The 14,936-nt window shown below is 35.3% G+C and overlaps 1 protein-coding gene across 1 annotated transcript in view; it reads right to left on the reverse strand.

Moving 5' to 3' along the window:
* The window catches only part of USH2A (usherin), a 798,346-nt gene that overhangs the window by 123,735 nt on the left and 659,675 nt on the right, over positions 1 to 14,936 (reverse strand). The window contains exons 56-57 of the mRNA XM_023203737.1: positions 8,248 to 8,431; positions 7,182 to 7,339 (exon numbers count right to left, since the gene is read on the reverse strand). Of these exons, the coding sequence (XP_023059505.1) occupies positions 7,182 to 7,339; positions 8,248 to 8,431 (342 nt within the window). The remainder of the gene's footprint in view (positions 1 to 7,181; positions 7,340 to 8,247; positions 8,432 to 14,936) is intronic.

The raw sequence follows: 14,936 nt of genomic DNA on the forward strand, positions 1-14,936 counted from the left end.
GCTTTAGGCACTGTTTAGGTGGAAAAATATTGAGAAAATATAGAATAGTAGTTTTGAGTCAGACTTGGACTCAGACCCATGGTAGGTCAGCCCTGCTCTGACACCTACTTAAAGAATAACCTAGAGAAAATAGCTTGGAGTGTCTAAATTGACCTTTTACATTAGTAAAATGAGAAAAACAATAGGACATATTACATTAAGTTATTATGAACACTAAATGAGATATTTGTTAATCTCTTAGCAAAATGCCTAGCATATATTAAAACTCAATAATGAAAGATACATTTTTAAATATCCAAAATAAAATGCAAACCATTGAAGTGAGTTTTACATTTTCTTCTGAAACTCACCACTCCTTGTCATTTGGTTATTGCACTTATAAGTTAAGAAAAGTGAAACAACTGTCAATGTTGAATCATCCCAATTAATGTAACATGAATCCTTTAGAAAGCTAATGTAAATTTTGACTTTAAATGAATAGTATCTGATATAATACACTGCAGCTGATGAGTTAACTGAATGCCAAGATGTTTAATGTCCATAAATAGTCCATATTATGGCTAGGTAACCTTTAATCAAAATGATAAATAAAAACATTTATATTTCTAAAGCAATATTAATAAAAATTGTTTCTCAGTGAATTGTTGCTAATTCCTTCTTTAATGGAGTAAGATATTAATGTTAAAGGAAAAGCACCAGTATTTCAATATTGTGTGTTAAACCTAAATGACTCACCATCCTTAGTGAGAAAAAGCATGTGTTTAATGCAATGGCATTGTTAATTAGAACATGATTAAGGGCTAGAACAGTTAAAAATACAGTCATCATCTTGATAAATTAGAAAGACTCATTATTACCTTCAGAGTTTAAATAATTTTGAATGTTTAGATTCTTAAACAGCAGGGTTATCTATCTCCGTTTTTATTCTGAGTAAACCATTTACCTTCCATGAAGCATTTGCTATTTAATTTTCAATAATTTTTAACCTATTAAGGTAACATATATCCTTTGTTTGCTTTAATACAAATGCTCTTTAATATGAATACAAAAGTCCTGATCCAATGTTGAGAGCTGGTAAAAGGTGAGAGGGAATGTTTAGGAATAAACTAACGTGGTTTATATTACATGAAGGTTCAAACAATAATGGAGTTGTACCATGCCATCTCATTTACTTCATGTAACAATATAAGGTAGGCATTTAATATCCCCTTGTACAGATGAGAAACCTGAACTTGGGAAACATTATGCAGCTTGCCCAAGGCCAGAGGACAACTAAATAGTGGAGCCCATTCCGTGTTAGAAAACAATATGTCCTTTTCTGAAAGGTGAAAAAAATTGCACATCCATAAGACAAGAGGCAGTCTTTGGAAAATACGTGTATGTGCTCTGTTTGTCATTAAAGAAGAAATATCTCTCTGTCTCTCTGCCTCTCTCTCTTTGTGTGTGTGTCTCTGTTTAAGTTAATGTAGAGGAAGGATGACTTTAAGAGAAAATCAAATGTTTGAATAATTTTAACTGGCAGGATAGCCACAATTTACATTTGACTGCATAATAGATGTGGAGGCTTGCTCACCATTGTGTTCCTCCATTAATTCAGCAAAATTTTTATAAGGATATGCTGTTTGTACGTCGTCTGATTTAGAGGTTCAAATGATACTCAAAAGGCTAGAGATCTTGATTTTCTAGAGCTTGGAGTGTTTTGGCAATGTTACTACTGACATTTATCAAGAAAAAATAAGGTAAAGTGGATGAGGGTTTACCTGCGAGATAGGGGAATATTTACCAAGACTTTAAAATAGAATTTGGATGATCTCTTTACAGCAATTTGAGAAGTGACTCTCTTCCCCTCCCACCTAACTAAAATCTTCCTGCACCTGGAATCTGGTTTTAAGTCACGTCTATTCCTTCTAGAATGTGTAGGTAAAGCTTTCTGGTTACTGCTTCCTTCACGTTGCAAAATGTTATTGTTGCCATGTGGATATTTCCCCTTCAGGAGCTCACCACCTTCCAAGAATAATTCTTCTGGTTTTGATGCTCCCAGTAAAATACTACTCTCCCAGAACCATCTGGTTTTCACCAACACCCAGCTCTGTTTCTTGGCCCTCTGAGCTACTATTTCAAACATCATAGTTGATCCATCATAAATCTGAGAGACTTTGGTCAATAAATGAAAAGTCGATTTGGATTTAAGGGTTATGCCAAAGACAGGAAGGAACTGGTCTTAAAAGGCAGTAGCAGACAGTAGACCTGAATTTGAATCCTGGCTCTGCAGTGTGACGTTGAGCATATTATTATATCACTTTTTTGATATTCAAATTTCTTACCTTAAGATGGGGATAATGATATTACCTGTCTCCTAGAGTTTTCATAAAAATTAACTGAGGTAAGGCAGAGAAAGAGCTTATCAGTGTTTGGCACATAGTAGGAGTTTAACAAATGGCAAATACACCAAGTAATATGAATATATGTACACAACATTTGTTATCAGTATCACAGGTACTCTCCCACTGGGTATTGTCACTATTCCCTAGATCTTACCTTTCACTAGTAGGACTCATAAACATGTACTAAGACTTAGTTTATTTATAGCATTGGAACAATAATTTGAAAACTGAAAATCCAGTTAATTGTCTAGGTAATTTTTCGGTTGCCAAGTAACCACATAGACATTTTTTCTCCCAGCAACTTACCTGTCTAAGATTACTCTGTTCACATTAACCACAAAACAAAGTGCATATTTAAAAAATCAAATAAAATTCAGCAGTATTTTGGCTTTAGACCATGAGTATCCAATATTTTGGCTTCCCTGGGCCACATTGAAAGAAGATTAATTGTCTTGGGTCACATATAAAACACACTGACACTAACAATAGCTGATGAGCTAAAACAAACAATTGCAAAAAAACCCAAGAAAGTTTATGGATTTATGTTGGGTGGCAATCAAAGCCAATCCAGGCTTTAGGTTGGACAAACTTGCTTTAGACATTCAAGAGAAACTGGTGGATTTATGTTTTCAGAGAAAAAAATTATTGTAATTCACCAGTTTCACTCGGTGAGTGTGATCCACACTTTTGGTAAATCATGTCTATTCCTTTTAGATTTTTGGATGGGTAGGTAAAGCTTCCTAGTTACTAGTTTCTTCATGCTGCAGAGACCATTGTTGTCACATGGCTGTTTTCCCTTCGGCGGCTTGCCATTTTCCACAATTACCTCTTGTAGTCTTGGCATACCACTGAAACACCCAGTAAAACATTGTTTTCCCAGAATCATTTGGTTTCAACAATACCTAGGTCTGTTCCTTGGTCCTTTGGGCTACTATTTCTAAAAGCACTCAGTAGCATATCAAAGTCACATGTGGAGTTTTTTTAAAGCTCTAGATTTCTTGACTCTATCCCAGGAGATTCTTAGTAAATTTGGGGTTGAGAATCTGTCTTTACACAAGCTTCCTAGGTGATTCTAATGTTCGTTCAGGTTTGGGAACTACAGGCATGGACTGTTTTGCCCATTATTCAGTTCTGTGATGTAATCATTTTGTAATGGCAGGGAGTATGATGAATACCTAGAAAACTATTGTGAACAAATAAACAATCTCCACTTACAAATTTATTTTCTTTCTGTTTAAAATATATATTTGTGACTATTCAGGAATAGAAAAATGTTTTTATTATCCAAATCAAAACACAGCGTGAGGTACTTTCCAATAAAATCTACTGTAGATTATACACAAGTCAAAATCATTTGACTGTTTACTGAGTTTAAAATCCTTCTAGGCACCAGGAAAAATGTTTAATTTAAGATTTTAATCTTTCCTTATATTATATGGTTTCTGAAATGGATTTTGTGCATCTTAAACTATAAGATTGACAAGTCTGAATATTACAGATTTATTAACCATTGGTTAAATGGTTAGAGTTAGTGTGTAAAGTATTCTACAATATCCCCTCGGCTGGACCAGAATGAGCAATTTATACAAAGCCTGAGGTATGTGAGAGTTAAGGTCATATTAAACAAGCGAAAGTTGTGTTTTATTCCACAATGATAACTTTCAAACATGATACATTAAACATTTAAGTGTGATATTGAATTCAAAGAAAAAAATGACACATGCTGGGAAATTTGAAAGAGGTCCAAACCTCAGTAGGCAGTTTTATTATTTCGAAATGGAGGCTTTGAGACCCAGCAAATGTTGGAACAAGAATGTTTTAAAATGAGCAATTAAAGACAAAAAAATAATTCTTCAAACAACCACCATTGGCATCTATAGAATATTATACAGAACTAGATAATGTATTTATTATATAAATTACTTCGTTTAATCTTTACAGCAAGCCTACCTGCCTACATGTAGGTGTTATTGTTATCTCCACTTCACAGATGGAGAAAATTGAGACCTAGAGACTGCTTAAGTTCAGCTAATAGGTGGCAGTGCTGGGATATGAATCCTGGCTTTTTCATTTGTCTTATTTTCATAGTCATAAAATAAAGATATTTTCAAATCCATACTGAGCATGAAGTCTTCAGATTAGCAATGGCAACTGATATGTGTAATAATGTTAAAATAACAGATATTTTGATAAACCATGGGACTTGCCAGTCATATGGTAAGGAAATCACCAACTTTGCTCATCACCCTGAAAACTCCCTTATTGTTCTTGGAGAATTTGGATTGTAGAAGATCCTGGTCTGAATCTAAAACTTTCTTGTCAGTAGGCTAAATCTGGTCTTAGATTGGCTATATCCAGCTTCATTTTATTTTGTGGTGCAAAAACACAACAGCACAATAAAAATACCAAGAAGAAATATACTAAAAGACTGTGGGGCCGGGCGCGGTGGCTCAAGCCTGTAATCCCAGCACTTTGGGAGGCCGAGACGGGCGGATCACGAGGTCAGGAGATCGAGACCATCCTGGCTAACACGGTGAAACCCCGTCTCTACTAAAAAATACAAAAAACTAGCCGGGCGAGGTGGCGGGCGCCTGTAGTCCCAGCTACTCCGGAGGCTGAGGCAGGAGAATGGCGTAAACCCGGGAGGCGGAGTTTGCAGTGAGCTGAGATGCGGCCACAGCACTCCAGCCCAGGCGACAGAGCAAGACTCTGTCTCAAAAAAAAAAAAAAAAAAAAAAAAAACAAAAACAAACAAACAAAAAAAAACAAAAACAAAAACAAACAAACAAACAAAAAGACTGTGGCCAGGCACATTGGCTCATGCCTGTAATCCCAGCACTCTGGGAGGCAGAGGTGGGCGGATCACTTGAGGTCAGGAGTTCCAGACCAGCCTGGCCAGCATGGTGAAACCCTGTCTCTACTAAAAATACAAAAATTAGCCAGGCATGGTGGTGTGTGCCTATAGTCCCAGCTACTTGGGAGACTGAGGCAGTAGAATCACTTGAACCCGGGAAGCGGAGGTTGCAGTGAGCCAAGATTGCACCACTGCACTCTAATCTGGGTGACAGAGCAAGACCCCATCTCAAAATAAATAAATAAATAAATAAAATTAAAAAAATCACAAGATAGTAATGCTATTCCATGAAAGTAGAAATCAATTCTGTAAAGGGGCTGTAAATTTGTATATTTCCCACAGCAGAAGATATGCCTTTTCTTCTATTGACATTAAGAACAGAGTTCAAGAATATCTACACTCTTAAAACATAAAGATTATAGCACTTTATGATGCATTCTGCCACTATTAATTATTCCTTTATATTTTGTTTAATATGTTGTACATTTATTTTAAAACAAAAGTGGGTGAAATAATGTACATTTAATATTTTAGAGCAATTTATGTTTTTCTTTGCTTATAAAGCTCTTTGTAAACTTTCTTTTGAATTTTGAGGAAAAATAACCTTTTCTCTTTGATCTTAGATTATAGCAGAAGGTGTTGGTATATAAGAACTTAAGTTTTATGTATTAGGCCTTTACACTATCTTTATAGCCATACAATATTACCTGTTTTGACTGTTCAATTCAATAAAAATAGGCCTCTGCTAATTATGTTATGGAATGGATCTACTGATGGCCCAAATGGCTGTTAACTATTTGGTGCCTTGTTGAACTGTAGCTAAACTTATTCTGATGGGGACAAAAAGGGTGTGTCTCAATTTCATCTTAACACTAGATATTAAAAATAAAGTCACATATTTTTGAAGTGTATTTAACATCTTAATCAATTTTAAATTTTACTTGGAAATAAAAGTCCCCTATGTGTCCTTTACGTTAAAAGACAGAGAAAGCAAATCTCACTCTACTCTTTACTCCACGGTATTAATGCAGTCAGGATTTTACCTGAGGATGGTTCTTACTTCAAAATATAATACTGCACTAAGTCACAAGGCAACCCAATAATGACTAAATGGTTCAGTGAAGGCTATTCAGCTTACAGAGGAAAAATGCAGCTACCATAAGTGGTCACAACCCAAGGTACATGGGCAGAGTGAACAACTGTCTTTCCAAACTCCACATTCACTGATATGATATAAAAGGAATGGTATAATGTCAATGATCCAATCTAAGGAGTCACATGGAAATGAACGTTCAAGGTAATTCTGACCTATGACTTGCATTGGATATGTTAATAGAAGAGGAAGCCAGGCGCAGTGGCTCGTGCCTTTAATCTCAGCACTTTGGGAGGCCAAGGCGGGTGAATCACCTGAGGTCTGGAGTTCGAGACCAGCCTGACCAACATGGAGAAACCCCGTCTCTGCTAAAAAAAAATACAAAATTAGCTGGGCGTGGTGGCGTATGCTTGTAATCTCAGCTACTCAGGAGCCTGAGGCAGGAGAATCATTTGAACCCAGGTATCAGAGGTTGTGGTGAGCCGAGATCACGCCATTGCACCCCAGCATGGGAAACAAGAGTGAAACTCCATCTCAAAAAAAAAAAAAAAAAAAAAGATGAGTAAAAAGACAGATTTTTAGTCTCTTTTACTTGAAAGGGTTGCTTTCATAGAAAGGCATATATACTTATACATCTACACAGACATCTAGATACCTGTACCTCTATGTATGTATGTGTGTACTCATGCATCTATACACTTAGAAGTGTGGTTTAGATTCTGTTCATATTTATCCAGGAGACCGACTATGTCTTTCTGATTTACTATATTAACAGTTCCATTCTTATCGCTAATTAATTCCTTTAAATTATTTACACACACACACACACACACACACACTTTTTTTTTACCTGGTGGTGTCCAAGCTACAAATATAGAATAAGGCCCAATTACTGTGATATTATATGGAGGATGGATTTCTTCTGGTGTTGACATAGGTGTTTGAACAATGTAATCATCACTAGTACTGCTGCCACCTCCAGTTTTGACTTCTAACTTGTAAGTGTATCTATATTTAAAAAGAAAGAAGAATTGTGATAAGGCCATGCACAAGAGACTTGAACAATGATTACCAGGTTTTATATCCATTGCTTAGTCCTACACTTGTGACAAATTGCAAATTCTTTGCTCCCTTTCCAGAAACTTGACTTGGTAGGTTTTCTTGCACAGGCAACATTCTCTCCAAGCCACTGTAATTTCAGCTGCTTTCAACTTTATTTTTAACCTGCTAGTAATTCATAGCTTTACTTGAAGATTTCAGGAAAGTCTTGGAGTGTGCTGGTGGATTGTGGAGGATTCAAATTAATCTTCCCCATTTTTAAATGGGTTGGAGTTCAGGGAAATATGTTTAGAGAAAGATGTTTTTAAATTGATCTGCTATTCCTTACAATAAAATGAAATTGATCTCTACTTTCTACAATAAAACATCTGTTGATTTAAGATATGTTTTCGTCTCTGCTGAGAAATGAATGGGAATGAAATGCAAATACGTGGAACTTTTTCCTCTAAAACTACTCACAACTATATGTAGTGTAGCAAGTAGAGAAACATTGTACAAGAAGAAAGGAGAGTTGATGGAAAACAAAACGCTTTACATCTCTTTTATTGCTAGTTCAAGGATGCATGTTTTTGAAGATAATTTGGTAAATTTTAAAGTTTAATACTTCATGTATTTTGTATATTTAAAAATTCTCATGCTTTTATGTCAAACAGAAGACAAATTATTTATATTTTTAAGAAATTTCATGTAGTCTAAAGACTAAATGATTTAGCACTTTTATCAGTTGTTGAATGGCCAAGGAATGAGGAAGTTAATTAAACAATTTAATAACTTTCAGTGGGACATGCATTTCTTATCAACCCAGAGAAATGTACAAATCTTGCTGTACGATTGGTAAAGTTTTCTTTTAGTTTTACCTGCTATTGGGCTCCAAGTTTTTATCAGTGAAATTCTGCTCTTCACTGCCACCCAGGAAAAGCAAGTTTCCATTACGACTCAATTGATATTGAGAAATGAGGCCATTGGGCTTTTCTGGCAGACTCCAGTATAATTCCACAGTTGTAGAATTGATGATAATGTGTCGAGGTGTCACCCAAACTCCTGGCAAGAATAACGCAATGAGGTTTTATTGTTAGGATAAAATAAACAGTGTATCAAAAGTCACACCATCTCCCCATGAACTGTGATATTTTTTCTGCTGATTTTAAAAAATATCTAACTTATATATAAGGAACAAAAATACACAATTGGTGTAAATATATTTTTATTACTTTGATTATTTTATTTTTGAATTGCCTTTGGAAAGTGAATTTCAGACAACTAGCAGTGGATAATTTCTTTGCCTTGGTTGTCACTCTGAGTGTATTTTAAATCAAGGCCTGAGAGACTATTTGGGGATTTCAAACTTTTTAATACGATTTACCAGGAATATGTGAAAGTAAGCATAATCGAATATTTACCTGAATTATACAATTCAACAAATGAGTGCACTTTTCCTTTTTCTTGCCCATCAGTGCGATGCTTTCTTCTCTTTTCTTCTCTGGCTGTGCCTCTGGCCTCATTTACTGGGATCTCTTCCCCTCCTGGACCTTGAAAGGATGTAATGCCTCAGAGCAGTAGGCTCTGTTCTCTCTCTCTTCTCTGTGTTTCCTCCTTTCTCTTCTTCTTTTTCTCTCTTCTCTTCTCTTCCAACACTGACTTCCCAGGTGATCTCCATTCAGTATGGGTTTTAAATATGCATATGCTGAAGACCCCCAAAGGCGTATGTCTAGATTGAAACTCTCTTCTGAGTGTCAGACTCAAGAATCCAACTGTTTGCTTGACACCTCCATTTGGATGACTGATGATATATCAAAAACTAAAAACATGCAAAACAGAACTCTTGTTTTTCCTGTCTACAATCTATGTACCTCCCAATCTTGTCCATCTATCCATTTTCTTGGACAATACACACAAAAATAATGATCCTTGAGACTTTCACTTTTCATACCCCCAAATGTAATCTAACATCAAGCCCAGAAGATTCTATAAGGTATACTTCCCTGTATCTTTACTTTCACTTCGCCTGGTTCAAGCCACATTTCTCTCTCTCAGAAACTCCTGTCATAGCTTCTAAACTTGCCTTCATGTTGAAATCTTGGCCTTCTGTATTCCATTGGGATCTTTATAAAAGTGTATAAAGTGTATATGTAAGCCAGTGTCATCTTTACGAATCATATAACCCTTTTGAATTTTTTCATATAATATAATCCCAATTTCTTATTATGACCCATGTGGTCCCGCATTTTATTGGCTCTGGCCTACATGGCAGCGTTCTTTCCACCATTCACAGAGCTGTGGCCATACCAGATTCCTTTCTATTCCTAGAATGCTTCAGGTTATTTCCTACATCTGGGCTTTTGAACTTCCATTCCTTTGACCTGGAACACTTTTGTTCCCTTGCAACATGACATTTTTGAATTTTGTTCTCATATGCAGAATTGCTCTTATATGTAGAATGTTCTCATATGTTCTCATAGTTCAGTTACTTTTGTAACTATCACCTTATTGATAAGACCTTATTTTAATACTCTCTTAACTCTAACTTGAACCCCATCTAATGGTGTCCCAACCTAGTTTCTCTGTATTGCATGGCCTTTTCTATTTCCTTTCTTAACACTCAAAATACCATAATAAAATTCTTTCTTCGACATACTATTATTTTTACGTTATATGACAGTGCAGTCCACTCTTTTTCCTGCTTTGATGCAAGATTAGTTCCATGGTAGCAGGGATCTTCTCTGTCTTATTTGTCAATGTATCTCTATGGATAACGCAATGCCTAATACAAGTTTAATGAATAGATTTATTGTAAATATATCTCCTGCAAAATACTATGCTAAGCACTGCAGGCAGTTCTAGGGAAAGCAAAGACAACTAAGATGTGGCTCACTCTTTCAAGGAGTTTATACTTACTTCTGTCTGAAAGACAAAATATACACCCAAACAACTGTAATTCAATGTCAAACATTCAAATACTCTTATAGATGCACAAACCTATTGATGGAGAACCCAGCAATGAGAAAGCTCAATCCTACCACTTTATGTTGTTATAGAGTTATACTCTGATTAGACACTGTAAATCTCTTCTGGAGATTAAAAAAAAACTCATTTCAATATTAGGTTCCCTGTAATCAATAGCTTTTGCTTGATTGTATCTCCTGTGTAGGTTACTCTGTACAGGATAAGATTTTGACACTTTAGAAGAAAAATTTTCAGAAGAATAAAATGCAATTTATTTAGCAGCATCCTGAAAGAAACAAGATAGATTTCAAAAATGTCTCAAACATCTCAATTTTCTAAGGAGCAATATATTCCTGAGAAGAAAGTAGTTCATTTTGTTCTGAGAGTTTGCTCTGTTCTAGATATTTGGAAAAATTGACAAATCATAGTATATATTTATGTGTGAGTTTCTCTGCCAATGGCTGCTAGATGATTCAACCAGAGGTCTGATTTAAATGTGATATTAATTTGTTGATTCAAAAGATAAAGTATAAAGTCTTAACTCATAATCTGCTTTCTGTAGTTTTATCTTTTTCATCTTGAACATTGTATTAAAAATCACCAAGGTACTAGAATGGCTATTGCTTGGTTTCTGATTTGAACCAGTCAATAAAGCCTGTGGATGTTGAGGAGCTAATAATGAATTATTATTAAATGAAATGTAATTTTGGGTTTGTTTCAACTTTTAAGTAAAAGTTGAGTTTATTATTTATACAGGCTGGCAAAAGCTCTGTTCAAGTTGGTAATAACTCCATGTCCGTTGGTTTGATTGATAAGATGCAGTTCAAATGTATACATAACCAGAAAGTGCTGCATTTTTACTTGGATGGTGATATGGGGACATCATTATCTTGGCAGCTGCAAGAAATCTTTGCTAGAGTAAGACGATGTTTGGTGAGATATATTAATGAGTCCTAGGTGGAGAATTTGTCCCCTTCACCATGTAACCCCAGTCTAAGTCTCAGGTGAAACCAGAAAAACCTATTCTGTATAATAAGGGAGCAAACTGAGGCAGTTCAAGGGAAAGAAATGAATATTAGGGAGGAAAGTAACCTAGGAGGATGGGGTGGGGTAAACTAGCTGAGAGTTAAAAGGGTAAAGGTAGAATTAAACCTTGGTGGACCTCTTTAAACAATGACAACCAGTATAACATGTCTACTGTATTTGTTTTAAATTTATCTTGAGTTGCATGCAATCTTACCCACTTCTCATGTCCCTACAAATCTTCATTCCAATTCAAAATTCCCAACATTTATTGTGGATTGTTTTTCTCATGAAATCTGGTGATAGGAACCAATTTTGTATTAGCTGATGTCAGGGATGCACTGAATTCTGGACTGTTTAGTATTTGTTAATTTATTCACTCAACATTCTATCTGACTTTGTGTCATTTTCTGTGTTGGGCACTGTGGATATGAAGATAAAGACTCACTCTTACCCTTCATGGAGTTCATGTATCATGGTGAATAAAGATGAGTTGATAAAAAATTGTATTCCAGTATGATACATGCTTTAAGAGAAGGAGGCACAGTATCTATTAGAACACTTAGAAAGGGTAACCTGATACAGACTGTGGGGAGAAATGGAGATGGGTAGGAAGTAGGTGGTTGTAGTGGAAGATTTCAGAAGCGGAGATGTGCGAACCAAGTTTTGAAAAGGTGGGCATTAACTGAGTGAGGATGTAGGGAAAGGGAGTTCAGGCTGAGGGGAACCCACAGAAAGTCCTAGAAATATGGACAAGGATGGCAGGACTATACATACCTTGGCATGACTGGTGCATTGCATGGCATGTGGGGAAGACTGAAAGCCTTGAAAAATTGATGGAAGTTAAAACTTGAGGGGTCCATGTTGCTTTGCTAAGGAGATATGGGTGTATGTCTTCCTGGAAGGAAATGGGATTTTATGGAGGTGACTAATATGTCATATTCTTATTTTGTCAAAAGAGGAAAAAGAATTAGGATGTAGGATGTGAGAAAGAGGAAAAATGACTAAAAATGACTAGAGGAAGCAAACCTAGTTAGGAGGATCCAGAGAACTTCTCTTCTTATAACTATAAAGATCTGAACTAAAGTAGTGGTAAAATGGATGGTAAAAAAGAACAATTTTTTTAAAAGTCCTTAAGATTTAAAACTAATAAGATTTTATGAAGAATTACATATTACATATGGAAAAGGGAGCCATCAAGAATGTCAAGCTTTGGGCTTAGGTGACAGGTAGGTGGTAGTATCTGAGAGAAGAAGAAAAGCAGGTTGAGGAGTAGAGTGGAGTGGAAGAATTAAGTGGTGAAGTACTGAGGTTAAAGTTTTTGAAAAACACCTAAATATAAACACGTAGTAGACCAGTAAATAAATAGGATTTAAATCCACAAGGGTAGCTTTAGTATTTGGTAGCTCTCAGCCTCCATTAGGAGATAAAGTTATTGCTTGAGAATTCCAGAACAGCCTGGGAGTTATAGTGCAAACAGTAGAGGAAAAAACAAAGGGCGCATAAACGTTAAAAGAAGGGCAGAGAAAGAGGAATCTAGAATGAAACTGAAAAAGACTGGTTCTTCTTTTCCCTTATCTTTTCCACGTTATCAATGTGGAAAGGATGACTGCAATTTTGCATGATTTATCTCTAAAATGAATTAGAACTCACTTGGATTTCAGTAATTGTAGAAAAGAAGAGTAATAATTCCATTCAAAATCTTCCCATTATTTGACTAAAGGTACAGGTACACAGTTTTCTATGAGGATAAAACTGTAGAGAACTGTGTCCAACTTATCAATGAGGTTGTAATGTGCATTTATTTTTTCTTAGATTGAAAATGATAGGCAAGTGAAAAGAGCTCAGGTTGCAGTGGCTATGCTAAACACTTCTTTTAATTCTCTCCATGTTCACTTAAAATATTCATATATGAGATCTTCAAATTATATCCGATGTATTTCAAAATGGCATTTTATAATTAGTTATATCTGGGTGAATAATATAACGTGGTATACTTGTTTTCACTTTACAATAAAACAACAAAACTTAATGTGATTGCTAAGGTGTTCCCAAGTTAAGCATTCACACTATATTTATATCATATATGAGTTATATATAAATGGCACTTATTCAGCCAGAAAATGGCCCTAAATCCGTGTTTCTTCTGCAGAGGAAAGTCAATTTTATTTATCATTTCTTTGCATGGTTGTTTGTGTTAAAGGAAAGGTACAAACAGTTAAAAAAAAAAAAAGAAATTAAGGGCATTTCTCATATCACATTACCCTTCACTGTTGAAAGCTACAATTTTTAAGTCATAAAATGTAAGTCCTTTCAAGAAATTTTGTTGGGAAAAGTGGGAAAATAGATGTGTATTTCCAATGAATTTAAATACATGAATTTGGTAGAGAGAAGTGGAACAAGAGATTCCGTTATTTTATCAGGCTTGAGTTGCAGCCAAATCTGGTTGATAGATCCTTTAGAAATTATCCATTATCATCAAAGTATCCATTTGATAGTTTACCTTTCCAAAAAATCCACTGCTGGTTTCTTCCTTTCAAAGGAACACTAAGCTTTTTGACATGAAACATTCTTTATATAGAAAACATCATTAGTGAATTCCTGGTGAGGAGCCATATGCCCCATATGTGGAATTTTCCATTTTATTCCCCATTTACTGGTAGGAAGTTCAGGTCTAATATTCTGAGGTACAACAATCCCTTTCATTAGAAGAGTAATGGACAAGTAGTTCAGGAGTCTATGGTGGTAATTAACATTGCATTTCTGTTTAGAAACTTATTTATGCCTTGGTTTCCCCATATGAAAAATAGGCAGATAATGAAGATTAACAAAATAATTAGTTGATCACTAACACATGCCACTGAGTATATTATTCTTTTGAAAGTAAATGATACCACGCATCCCACCTCTCAACGCATGGGTAACCATTGCTATCAGTTGGTGTGTATACTTCCTGGATTTTTAAATGCATTTATTTATTAACCATTAACAACAAATGTCATTTTCTTAGTTTGTTCTTATATATTAACATAATTTCATAACTTCCTCTTTGTATGAACTGATCATCTCATTCTTTTATATTGGTGCATGAAATTCGACAATATGAGGATAGCTGATTTTATTTAGCAATTCTCCTACTCACAAACATTAAAATTGCTCCCAACATTTTGCTATTAAACAAAATAAATGCTTGAATAAACATCCTGGTGGATGCCTCCTTGAGCAGTGTGGCACAGTTTCTGGCATAAATGAGGAAAACAGAATGGCTGTATCATGGAAAATTAACAATTTAAATGTAATAAGACATTTCCAATTTGCCGTCTAAGGTGATGATTCCATCTTATATTCCTTCAAACTGTGTCTGGTTGTACATCTCTGTACATCACTGTTCATTTGTCAAAATCCTTGTTTCTTGTGGTCCATCTCAGAAGTCATCTGCTCCATAAAGTCTTTCTTGATGTTAATGATGGGTTATTGTCTCTTCCTCTTCTGGCCAACCTTAGCACTCTATTCATTTGTTCTTTCTTAACATCAACTTTCAGATTTTCTCTCTTCATACAGATCTTTCTCCTATCACTTC

Source organism: Piliocolobus tephrosceles, chromosome 1, assembly GCF_002776525.5.
Source record: "Piliocolobus tephrosceles isolate RC106 chromosome 1, ASM277652v3, whole genome shotgun sequence".
Classification (NCBI taxonomy): Eukaryota; Metazoa; Chordata; class Mammalia; order Primates; family Cercopithecidae; genus Piliocolobus; species Piliocolobus tephrosceles.